This window comes from Hypanus sabinus, chromosome 5, assembly GCF_030144855.1.
Source record: "Hypanus sabinus isolate sHypSab1 chromosome 5, sHypSab1.hap1, whole genome shotgun sequence".
In the NCBI taxonomy this organism is placed as follows: Eukaryota; Metazoa; Chordata; class Chondrichthyes; order Myliobatiformes; family Dasyatidae; genus Hypanus; species Hypanus sabinus.
Window position 1 is genome coordinate 43,822,968 of NC_082710.1, and position 12,913 is coordinate 43,835,880.

General features: G+C 40.0%; 1 protein-coding gene across 6 annotated transcripts in view; it reads left to right on the top strand.

Moving 5' to 3' along the window:
• Nucleotides 1-11,295, top strand: part of aopep (aminopeptidase O (putative)) — a 213,228-nt gene extending 201,933 nt beyond the window's left edge. For 4 of the 6 annotated variants that reach the window (XM_059969857.1, XM_059969861.1, XM_059969862.1 and 1 more), the window contains 2 exons: nt 3,868-4,027; nt 10,782-11,295. In XM_059969857.1, coding sequence (XP_059825840.1) covers nt 3,868-4,008 — 141 coding nt within the window. In that variant the 3' untranslated portion in view covers nt 4,009-4,027; nt 10,782-11,295. The other 2 variants (XM_059969858.1, XM_059969859.1) reach the window with 2 other exon arrangements.
• Nucleotides 11,296-12,913: the final 1,618 nt, after the last annotated feature.

Consider the following 12,913-nt stretch of genomic DNA (forward strand, 5'->3'; position numbering starts at 1 on the left):
ACTATATTCTGCCATCATATTTGACCTACCAAAATGAGTCACCTCACACTTATCTGGGTTGAACTCCATCTGCCACTTCGCAGCTCAGTTTTGCATCCTATCAATGTCCCGCTGTAACCTCTTGACAGCCCTCACACTATCCACAACACCTCCAACCTTTGTGTCATCAGCAAATTTACTAACCCGTCCCTCCACTTCCTCATCCAGGTCATTTATAAAAATCAGAAAGAGTAGGGGTCCCAGAACAGATCCTTGAGGCATACCACTGGTCTCCAACCTCCATGAAAAATATGATCTGTCTACAACCTCTCTTTGCCTTCTGTGGGCAAGCTAGTTCTGGATCCACAAAGCATTGTCCCCTTGGATCCTATGCCTCCTTACCTTCTCAATAAGCCTTGCTAAAATCCATATACACTATATCTATGGCTCTACTTTCATCAATGTGCTTAGTCACATCGTCAAAAAATTCAATCAGGCTCGTAAGGCATGACCTGCCTTTGACAAAGCCACACTGACTATTCCTAATCATATTATGCCTCTCCAAATGTTCATAAATCCTGCCTCTCGGGGTCTTCTCCATCATCTTACCAACCATTGAAATAAGACTCAGTGGCCTATAATTTCCTGGGCTATCCCTACTCCTTTTCTTGAATAAAGGAGCAGCATCCAAAACACTCCAATCCTCTAGAACCTCTCCCGTCGTCATTGATGATGCAAAGATCATCGCCAGAGGCTCAGCAAATTCCTCCCTCGCTTCCCGCAGTAGCCTGGGTTACATCCCATTTGATCCCGGTGACTTATTTAACTTGATGCTTTCCAGTCCATGGCAAGTCATCCCTACAATCGCCAAGATCATTTTCCATAGTGAATACTGAAGCAAAGTATTCATTAAGTACCTCTGCTATTTCCTCTGGTTCCATACACACTTTTCCATTGTCACACTTGATTGGTCTTATCCTCTTGCTCTTCACATACTTATAGAATGCCTTGGGGTTTTCCTTAATCCTGTCCGCCAAGGCCTTCTCATGGCCCCTTCTGGCTCTAATTTCATTCTTAGGCTTCTTCCTGCTAGCGTTATAATCTTCTAGATTCATATCATCACCTAGTTCTTTGAACCTTTCATACGCTCTTCTTCTTGACTAGATTTACAACAGCCTTTGTACACCATGGATCCTGTACCTTACCATTCTTTCCATGCCTCATTGGAACATACCTACGCAGAACCCCACACAAATATCCCCTGAACATTTGCCAGATTTCTTCCTGTATGTTTCCCTGAGAACATCTGTTTTCAATTTATGCTTTCAAGTTCCTGCGTGATAGCCTCATCATTGCCCTTACTCCAATTAAACTTTTTCCTAACTTGTCTGTTCCTATCCCTCTTCAGTGCTATGGTAAAGGAGATAGAACTGTGACCACTATCTCCAAAATGCTCTCCCACTTATAGACCTGACACCTGACCAGGTTCATTTCCCAATACCAGATCAAGTACAGCATCTCCTCTTGTAGGCTTATCTACATACTGTGTCAAGAAACCTTCTTGAACACACCTAACAAACTCCACCCCATCTAAACCCCTCGCTCTAGGGACATGCCAATCAATGTTTGGGAAATTAAAATCTCCCATCACAACAACCCTGTTATTATTACTCCTTTCAAAAATCTGTCTCCCTATCTGCTCTTCGATGCCCCTGTTACTATTGTGTGGTCTATAAAAAAACACAGTCGAGTTATTGACCCCTTTCTATCCTAACTTCTACCCACAGAGGCTCCATAGACAACAATTCCATGACTTCCTCCTTTTCTGCAGCCATGACACTATCCCTGATCAACAGTACCATGGCCCTACCTCTTATTCCTCCCTCCCTGTCCTTTCTGAATCATCTAAAGCCTGGCACTTGAAGTAGCCATTCCTGCCCCTGCTCCATTCACGTCTCTGTAATGGTCACAACATCATAGCTCCAAGTGCTGATCCACACTCTAAGCTCATCCTCTTTATTCATGATACTCGTCGCATTAAAATAGACACATCTCAAACCATCGGACAGAGCACGTCCCTTCTCTAACACCTGCCTATACTTCCTATCGCCCTGTCTCCAAACTTTCTCTATTTGTGAGCCAACCTCCCTTTCCTCTGTCACTTCATTCTGGTTCCCACCCACAAACAATTCTAGTTTAAGCTCTCCCCAATAGCCTTAGCAAACCTTCCCATCAGGATGTTGGACCCCTGGGATTCAAGTGCAACCTGTCCTTCTTGTACAGGTCAGGCCTGCCCCAGAAAAGGTCCAATGATCCAGAAATCTGAATCACTGCTCCCTGCTCCAATCCCTCAGCCACGCATTTATCCTCCGCCTTATTTTATTCCTACACTCACTGTCATGCGGCACAGGAAGTAATCTCATGATTATTACGTTTGAGGTCCTGCTTCCTAACTCTCTGTAGTCATTTTTCAGGACCTCCTCCCTTTTCCTACCTATGTCATTGGTACCAATATGTACCACGACATCTGGCTCTTCTCCTTCCCACTTCAAGATATCATGGATACGATCAGAAACATCCTGGACCCTGGCACCTGGGAGGCAAACTACCATCCGGGTTTCTTTTCTGCGTCGACAGAAATGCCTATCTGACCCCCCTAACTATAGAGTCCCTTATCACTGCTGCCATCCTCTTTCTTTCCCTACCCTTCTGAGCCACAGGGCTAGACTCTGTGCCAGAGGCACGACCACTGTTGCTTCCCCCAGGTAGACTATCTCCCCCAACAGTCCTCAAGCAGGAATACTTATTATCAAGGGGGACAGCCACTGGGGTACTCTAGTACCTGCTTCTTGCCCTTCCATCCCCTGACTGTTACCCACTTCTCTGTCTCCTGTGGTCCCGGAGTGACTATATAGCTCCTCTATTACCTCCTCACTCTCCCTGACCAGACGAAGGTCATCGAGCTGCATCTTCAGTTCCCTAAAGTGATCTCTAAGGAGCTGCAGCTCAACGCACCTGGTGCAGATGTGGTCACCCGGGAGGCTGGGAGTCTCTAGGACTTTCCACATCTGACACCGAGCCCAGAAAACCGGATCACGCACATACTCTCAGTCTTTATTTTGAACAGATAACCTACCTGGCCTTGACCCTTTATCGCCAAAGCCCTCCTACTCTGTCTCCCTGTATTCTGATGCCCGTTCTGTAAATGTGTCTTCCTTTTAAACTCTTCCCTCTGTTCTCTCTGGCCAACCTCCGAGCACTTGCACAGTGGTGCCCTGTTCAGCCAAAGAAATAACACAATATGGGAAATGGTCCATTTTTTCCAACATATTGCAGAGGCAGATTGGATATAGATAATTAAATATTTAAGCATATATGTTTTAATCTGAATGAGCTCATTTGTTATAACTTGGGTTTAATGGATATCAAACTATGTACACTAAAGTGCTCTGTTGTAAGTGTTGGCTTCATACATCTGAGTGCAACGAAGGTCTCTTGATTTTCATTAATGTTTGTTTTCTTTCAATGTTTAAAATAAATAAAAAGTTATTTCCAAAAATTCAAGTGTAGGACTGAATTTCTTCAATAAATTAACTGTGAATAAAAGTGTATGTTTGTTTTCCATGTCAGATTGAAGAGGCTTGAAAGTTTTCCGGTACAATTTTAATGACATTGAACATGAAAAGGAAAACAAGCTTGCAGTGCATGTGTTCGAACCTGTTCGGCACGGTACTGAATGATTACACAGCGCAGTTAAATGAGGCTAAGTTTAAATGAAATAGCAAAAAACAAACCAACTATTTTAAAAAGAGCTTTAAAAGCTAACTTTGGAAATTATAGCTTCTGCAATGCTGATACTTTTGTAAAGCTGATGTATCATTTTCCTAGGCGATGGGAGTCTACATCTATGGGGAGTTGATGGTTAATGAAGATGCCAGACAGCAGCAGCTAGCGCACAGGTGTTTCGCCATGCTTAAAGAAGAGATGGATCCATCCTTGAAGAAGGTGGTGACAGAAATGCTATTCTAGCCAAGTGAGAGCCAGCAAGGTAATTCCACAGTGGCATATTCTAACAGTTTACCTTAACTTGAGCTCCTTACATTGCAGAAATTATTTGATTAATGCCTTGTTTAGTAATGGGAGTTGGGGTAGTAGGAGTGGAAACAGAGAAACTGACTTCAGGAACTTGCCTGAGTGCAGTATTTTTGGGTCTCACATGCAAAAGGTTAGTGGATAATGTTCCTTGATTCAGAATTTCTGTTTTTATTACTGGATTAGAGCAGATACTACAAAGACATTGGGGGAATGGAATGGAATCTCTGCAGAGGGCAGTGCGGAAGGATAATTTAGTCCAGGTGATTGTAAGAACCAGTGGGTTGTTGGAGATAAAGATGCCAAATTAGGGAGAATGTTCAGATATAGGCCTTGTGAAAATGAGATATGGCTAGAAATTGGCAGTAAATGCAATAAGATAAAAAGTTTTTTCCGGTCAGGAAGTAATTTAAAAATCCTTGGAATTATTAAAAGAGTTGAAGCAGAGGTACTGGTTTAAAGGCATGAGTCAGCTGTCAAGGTGTGAGTTAAGACTGCTGAAGCTGGTATCTTTGCATAAAGTAATGAGCTGAGAAATCATGTTAAGATTCTTAATTATAAAACACTGAATTCATGCAGAGAATAGTAAATGTTTGTAGAGGATTTCTTATGCTACTTTTATTTTAGATACTATCCTACTCTCTCAATTAGCTGATCAAGAAACTTTGATAGACATTCGTTGTATCCTGGACATGGGGTCCTGTAATCTGTTCTGGTATTCTCTTTTAATTATTTTTACCCCCCCCCCCACCCCCCATTTTACTCCCTCATCCATCCTATTCTTTTTCACCAATATTTCTTCTTTGGGTTTTTCACTGGTAAGTTTGTTAATAGGTAGTTTAGTTTCTATAATTTTTGCCAGTAGTGTAGATACAATTGATTGATTATAAGTGCAACAAAAAGTTATCGGTTTCCCAGTTCATCGTGAGAAATCATTGAAGAGGAGATTGGAGGTCTTGTCATGTAAATATGAGAAGTACTGCTAGAGTCCAGAGATACACTATTTTAGGGTAGGCTGCCAAGATGGGGTCTGAACTTGGGGGATAGGTGAGGATATTCGTAGAAGAAACAAAATATGAAGAATGTGACTAGTAAAGGTGCAAGTAGGCATTGCTATTTTGACCAGTTTCATAGTTTCCACTTCATTGCCATATCATTGTGATTAAATCCCTATTGTGGTGAAGTTTTGTCTGTGGTGCAAAAGTCAATTGACTGAATTTAGTAACAAACAAGAGAAAATCTGCAGATGCTGAAAATCCAAGCAACACACACAAAATGCTGGAGGAATTCAGCAGGCCAGGCTGCATCCATGGAAAAAAAGTACAGCTATCATTTCGGGCCGAGACCCTCGCAGGACTGGGGAAAGAAAAGATGAGTAGATTTAAAAGGTGGGAGAGGGGATAGAGAAGCACAAGTGATAGGTGCCTGGCCTGCTGAGTTCCTCCAGCATTTTGTGTGTGACTAAAATTATTTGTCAGTTTTGAATTGAGGACTTTTTTTGCAGAGCTAAAATAAATATGGATAGTTCTTTTAAAAGAAGAAAGGATTGAAATATTCGCACATGCAAGCAAGAGCAGCATAAGTAGCATTACTGTAAATTGCGAGTAATAAGGGAATAATAAGAACAAATGAATATGTATGAATAATAATAGACTGGGAGATGGAGATAAACAAAAAAACTGCCAGAGCAGAGTTAGTTTTCTTCACAAATACTGTGGCTCACTGGCTATACCCATAATTTCAGATTTATTTCAGATTTCCATCCATTTTTAAAAAGTTGTTATCTTCATAGTGTAAAATATTCTAATGCAATATTCTTCACAGATTTCCTAATGGTTTTTTGAAATATATTGTGCTAGAGTTTTAATGCCAAGAAGATTTAAAAAAAAATCAGCTGTTCTCTGAATGCCACAGACATCCAGGAATTATGAAACAGACAATGAATAACTTTCTATTTTGTGTTTACTTAAGTAGTCTTTTCTTGATGGAGCTTAATTCTGAGCTCAGCAGAGAAAGAAGTGATATTTTCTTTGATTATTTCTTGCAGTCCTAGTGGATTGCATTTCCTAAAGTGCACTCAGTCAAATAGTTAGCTTTTGGATTCCTGCTTTTTGTAACCCTGCTTATCAACTAAGGAGTCCTCTTGATATGTCTTCAAATACAACCTTAATTAAGTGTTTTATTGAGATTTATAATCATTCACCATGACTTAAATATTTGGTTAAGAAGGTTATATTTGAATATTTGGTTATATCTTACTACTTCATTAGTGAGGATGATGGATTCTCTCATGTGAATTCTCTTCTTGAGCAGGACTTGTCTCAAGAGATCCCTTCATGGTGCTATGGATTTTTGTTTGGTATGGAAAAAAGGTGAATATATTTTTTGCAAAGAGCATAAATTAGAGAGGCTGCAGATTATTTGATCTTCTAACATGTTTCTGAAAATTATATGTAGAATACTTGTATTCCTGTCAGGTTTATTAGGTAATAAACTGGTGACTAAAGACAAGTGTCCTCACAGAATCATTGTTTTCCAAGAATACGGCATATTCCTGTATCACAATACTGTGTGTGTTCTTTCCCACTAACTGTGCAACCCACTGGGGAGGCAATACTGCGGTGCATAGGAGCCCTGGGAGTCCTCACCTGTAACTGTAGTCCTGATGAGATATCACGACGTCAGTTCCAACGTGTGCAAAGGAAGTCCTTCCGATTGTTTGCTTTTCTGTAATAGCAAACCTCTCAGAAGCATGAGATAAAAGCAAATTGAATAAAGTAAATGCTTATGTTTAAAATGTAAACAGTTTATTCAAATATAAATATAGCAAGCATTTGCTCTGTTACCGTGGCAGGAAGAGAAGCAGGAAATGTTACTGAATGGAATATGGAACCAAGCTGCCTTTCACAGCCCCTTGAACCTGTTTCCAACAACCACCACCACTATCCTAAACTATGTTCCTTTTATGTTTCATCGTTCTGTATCTAAATAAAGTTTAATTTTCTTGTGGGCATTCTGAACAAATCTGTAGAATAATAGCTATAACTGAATCAATGAAAGACCATTCAACTAGGGAATTCAACCAGAGTGCAGACTCTGCAAGTACAAAAAGAAGAGACAATAATAATAAATAAATGTAATGAATATTGAGAACATGAGGTGAAGAGTCCTTGAAAGTGAGTCCATTGGTTGTGGGAACATCTCAATGATGGGGCAAGTGAAGTTGAGTAAATTTATCCCCTTTGATTCAAGAGCCTGATGGGTGAGGGGTACTGACTGTTCCTGAACCTGGTGGTTTGGGTCCTGAGGCTCCTGTACCACCTTCCTGATGGCAACAGATAGAAGGGAGAATGTCCTGTGTGGCGCGAGTCCCTCTGATGGAAGCTGCTTTCCTGTGACAGCACTTCATATAGATGGGAGGGCTTTACCCATGATGGACTGGACCATTTATTACTCAGACCAAATTACCCGTGAGAAAGCAATGGGTTGGAGCCTTTTTGATCTACTGAAGTCCACTTGGTGGAGGTGCTCCCAAAGTTACCAGATTGAGGCCCAGCAGTGATTAATGGACAATGAGTGTGGTGTTTTAGTGTGTCTGTATTCCTTATCATTATGCTGGTAGCATGTGATGGTCCGTGCACCTTGGTGAATATTGTGCATTTTCCAGATGGTTCACACTGCATGTGGTGGAGGAAAGGATTGTCCGGTGTAATGAAGGGGAGGTCTTGTGGATTTTTCTTAGCTTTTTCCTTATGACTAAAAGCCCTTTGGCTCATTGTGTTTGTGCTGACTGATTTTCCTGTAACCTATTCAACGCAAATGTCCATTAACTGTCCCCCAGTCTGCAGTTCCCCGTCCACATCAGGGACAGTACACCGAACAGCTAACACAACTTTTTGAAGTGGAAGGAAATGCGTGCAGTCACACGGAGATTGCAAACTCCAAATAGAGTGAATGGTGGTCAGATGTAACTCTGATTTGCTGGGTCTTTGAGACAATGGAATGATTTCTGTGCCGCTTTGGTAGATGGTTGAAGGCTACTGTTGATAGTATGTAACGACAAAAAGGTTGCTGCCAGAGAGATCTACTGATTCATCAGCTGAGGGACAACAGGAGAAGGTTTCTTGCACATATTGGATCTGATGCCATGAGATCTCATGGGGCCTGAAGTTGAAGGTTTAGGCTCCCAGTGTCCCTGTCTACCACAGTATTGCCGCCTCTAGTGGGTTTGTCTTGTTGAAGAGACAGAACTATGTGTAAACTGTAATCCTGTGAGGATGCCTATCACTTGACTGGACTATGGGATGGTTTCTCCAAATTAAGACACCAGTGCCCAGATGTTTGTGATGGAGTTTCTCTAGGCAGGCCTAGGGGCCGCTTTACTAGATTTGGTGTATAGACGTATGGGAAAGCCAAAGGCAGCTTTATTCTTTCTCTGTTTAAATATAGTGCTGATGGTACAACGGAATAGGTTGGAGCTTACATCAGAAGCATTTAACAGTTAACTACAATATTGAAATAACAACATGATACTTGGAAATCTTCAATATCATATCCAATAATTTAAAACTCACATGCATATTTTCCTAATTGGAAAATTTTAGAAAATGCTTTTCTCAAAATCAGTTGCAGTCAATAGAAGACGGTGCCCCGGGTCATCCTAGAGCATACTGTGTACAATAAATTAATTTCATTCAACTCATTTCATTCTATTAAGCTGAACTTGGAAGGTGCAGAAAACTCCTACAAACTATGATGATCAGTTAGTATGTGCTTGGCATTGCAAGACTGCACCGAGTAATATTCTTGAATCTCCTGGGCAGAAAGGCTCCTTATTCAGACATTTCAATTCATTTAAAGAGTAGCACTATCTTAACAGAACAGTCCTCCTCCATTATAGATTTTGTACTTCAATCTCTCTAACTTAGAAGCAATTGGTGTCAACTAAACTAAGCTGACAGTAGCACTTGGTAGCAAGCTGAAAGCATTTACCATTGAATCAGAAAGAAGGAAATCTACAGATGAAAGGGAATACAAAGGCAATTTTACTAAGTAGTTGGGAGAGAACTGAGAATGTGAACTATGAAATCTACTCCTTATTAGAGGGCAGTCAGCATGTGATAAGTTTCACAAGAACCACCCAAACTTAGCTTAATGACATTGGAAACAGTAAAGGAGCAGAGGGTTGGTTTTTGGTCTGTGTCAGGACATTACCTTTAAATAATTAGCTTTCATCTTTATTAAGTTGCATCTATAATGTTAATGGCTCGATTAATGCGCCACACATCCCTTGCAATTACACTGTATATTTAATTATCATGAAAAGAATCCTTGAAATTTAATGACAGTGGCTAGCTGTCAGTCTTACAAAATATTAATGTGGAAGAGATAATGTAACAGCATTTTAAATGAATTGAATTGACTTTATTACTCACATCCTTCATCCTTCATATACACAAGGAGTGAAAATCTTTATGTTACATCTCTGTCTAAATGTGCAATTTATAGTAATTTTAATAAATAGTATGTACTACAGGATAGTCAATATAACGTAGTCATGGGTATACAGAGAGTAAAGGAGGGGGCTTAGGGCACAGCCCCAAGGGGCACCTATGTTAAGGGGCAGAGGTGAGGGAGCCCACTCTTAGCACCTGCCGGTGATCTGATAGGAAGTCTAGGATCCAGCTGCACAAGGCAGGGTGAAGGCTAAGGTCTCTGAACTTCTTGTCGAGCCTGGATGAAATTACGGTGTTGAATGCTGAACTGTAGTCCAAGAACAGCATTCTTACAGAAGCATCCTTCTTCTCCAGATGTGTAAGGACGGTACGTAGAGCAGTGGCTATTGCGTCTTCTGTCAACTGGTTGTGTCGGTTGGCGAATTGTAGTGGGTCCAGTTTGTGTGGTAGCATGCTGCAGATGTAGTCCTTGACCAGCCTCTCAAAGCATTTGCTTATTGTTGAGGTGAGTGAGACAGGACGCCAGTCGTTCAGACATGTGGTCTTTTTCGGTACAGGGTCAATGGTGGATGTTTTGAAGCAGAAGAGCACTCCACACTTGAGAGGGAGAGATTAACATTTTAACAGCCAACTGTACCTGAAGCCATCACTTTATTTTCCAACACATTATATAGGTTGGAAATAAAATATTGTTTTCCCAGTGATGTGCATTAACTTGGTATCCTGTAATATCTCTGTGCCAATATGTCACGAACATTTTGTGCGATGTGCTCAGTTAAATAGACTAAGAATATTTAATTCTTTGTAGGTGAAGCCTGTAGATTGCTCCAAGAAATATTTATTTTAGGAGTCTGGGCAAGATTCAAATTCCAGAGATGAAAGCGACATGTAAGAACATACCATGTTATCCAGCCCTGCAGATCCCTAATTATTAATTTAGGCAGGTATAGCAGGCTGAAACAAGTGTTGGTATGTAAAACCTGAGCCCTTAGCACTTATTTTAAAAGAATATGTTCAAATATGCAGTTTTTATCTGTTTATTCAAGGAACTGGAGAAGAATGTTAACATTAGTTATGAACTTCAGTGTACCTATTGGACAAGTTAATATGAAGCCCTTGTTTAACAAGTATCCAGATGTAATAAGTAAGCCAGTACCAAGAGCGATCCCGCACTTCTTGATCTTCAAAGGTCAGACTGATTTCCTGTTAAGTGAATTCAACCATTTAATAATACCTGTTCTTAATGCTTTCAAGCAGGTCCATGCAGAACAGATAAATGGTGTTGGCCTGGTACACTTAGCACACTGCAAACTTAGAAGGCAGCCACCATTGTGAGAACCACTTCTATTGCAAGTCTTTGCAACTGTCAATGTGAGAAGATTTTCAATTATTTTCCTTCTTATTACTTGTATTTGAAGACACTGTTTTTGGACTAATATATGTTGTATTTTTAGACATTTAAAATTAACTTGCATAGTATTTTTATTCATTATTATGAAATGTCCAAATGTTCATGTAATGTTCCTTATCGATTTTAGTGATACATTTTGCAGTATGGGCAATATTTAAGTATTGTCACAGTGATTTGTAACCCAGGACCAACCCAATGGTAAAGACACAATGCTTAATTATTCTTATTTGTTTACTAGTCTTGTATACTGAATATTGAAGAGTTTTAATTTGTTCACTGCACTGAAAATATTGAATTTTACAAATTTTACATCACAGTATGATCTACTCTGGATATAAATTAAATGCATAACATACAGCAGCATATGTGTTTCCATTCTATCTGATTTGATAAACAGCTTAATTTGTATATTCCATAATTACACATCGGAATTAAAATGTATCTTTTGTGATATTCACCAAATGCACGATTTTGGAGCAACACACGTTGATTTTCTGATTTTCAGATTCGGTTTAACTTTTGCCTTTTCTCTTGAGGGCAGAAAAGAATTGTCAGACAAGGAATGCGGTGGTCAGCAAATAAATATTGCAATATGCTACTAAAATTCAGGACATACAGAGAGTCCCCCAAGGAAGGAAGGCACTCATTTTGATTGCAGTAACAAGACTTCTATGCTCACAGCAGTCTCACAATTTATCTTTCTGAAATTTTAGCGGAATATTTATAACCTTAGGATTCTAAGGGTTGACTATTCTATGACACCTAAGAATGAATGGGAATCAGGACGATGTACTTTTGAAGGAAAGGTGGTCCATTTCAATCCAGTGCTAGATTGCATCTGTTTTCTAGATTTATGATACCATTTGTTCTTTGAAGTAACACATTTAGAACATAAATGCAGCTTGTGTTTTATGACCTTTTTATTTTCATTTTGAATTATTATGAATTTATAATGCTTTGATATAAAAACTGAAGAGCAACATGTTGAAGCATTAACTTGAAACAAAAATGGTCTTATTTTACTTCAGCTTGAGGCTGTGGGAGAGTGAATTGTTTCCTTTAATCTTTCATGGCTTTAATTTACTTAGAATTGATGAACCCATAATTAACAGCCAAATTATACATGTTATTAAGAATTATTGACACCATGATGTCCTTAATATCTAAAACTGCAATATCAGCCCAGGCTTAAGCCAGTTTTGCACATTTAGTTGGAGCTCTGGGGACCTTCGGGTATCTGTGGGATTAGGAATGAATAGCAAGATTGAGCAAAATATGTACCATTACTGCTGTCAAACTAACCTACCTATATACAGTAAAACTTCAATGTGCTATCCATCGATTCAGTATTAGCTTAGCAGATGTTTTCTGTGCTCCCTTCCCATTCATCCTCTGCTCTCATTCGCCCTTACCAGCCATCACAAGTTTCCACAGTCCTTGCCCACTCAACATGACTTCAGTTCCCTGGTTTCCTACTTTTCACTGAAGCAATGGTTGTCACAGTTCATTCAAGCTCACCAGGTTAGTTTATTAAAGGCTATGGGTAAAGCCTAGGTAGTTCTAAGGTAGAGGCATGTTCGGCAGAGCTTTGTGGGCCAAAGGGCTTGTATTGTGCTGTATGTTTTCTGTGTTTCTATTATAATAATGTGCAAACTCAAAGTAAAAGTGAACTCAATAATGTGTGGGGCATTAATACAAACAACATCCAGTAGTTTGGATAATCTGCAACCAAAGTGCCATTCTGGCATGTCAATCCACGGTCTCCTCTACTGCCACAATGAGGCCACTCTCAGGTTGGAGGAGACTCCATCTGGATAGACTCCAACCTGAAGGCAATAACATCAATTTCTCCAACTTCTGGTATTTGTCCCCTGTTCTCCACTCTTTCCATTCCTCATTCTGGTTTCCCTCTTGTCTCTTCTCTTCTACTTGTCACCCTTCCTTTAGGACCTCTCCTCCTCCTCTTTCTCCCATG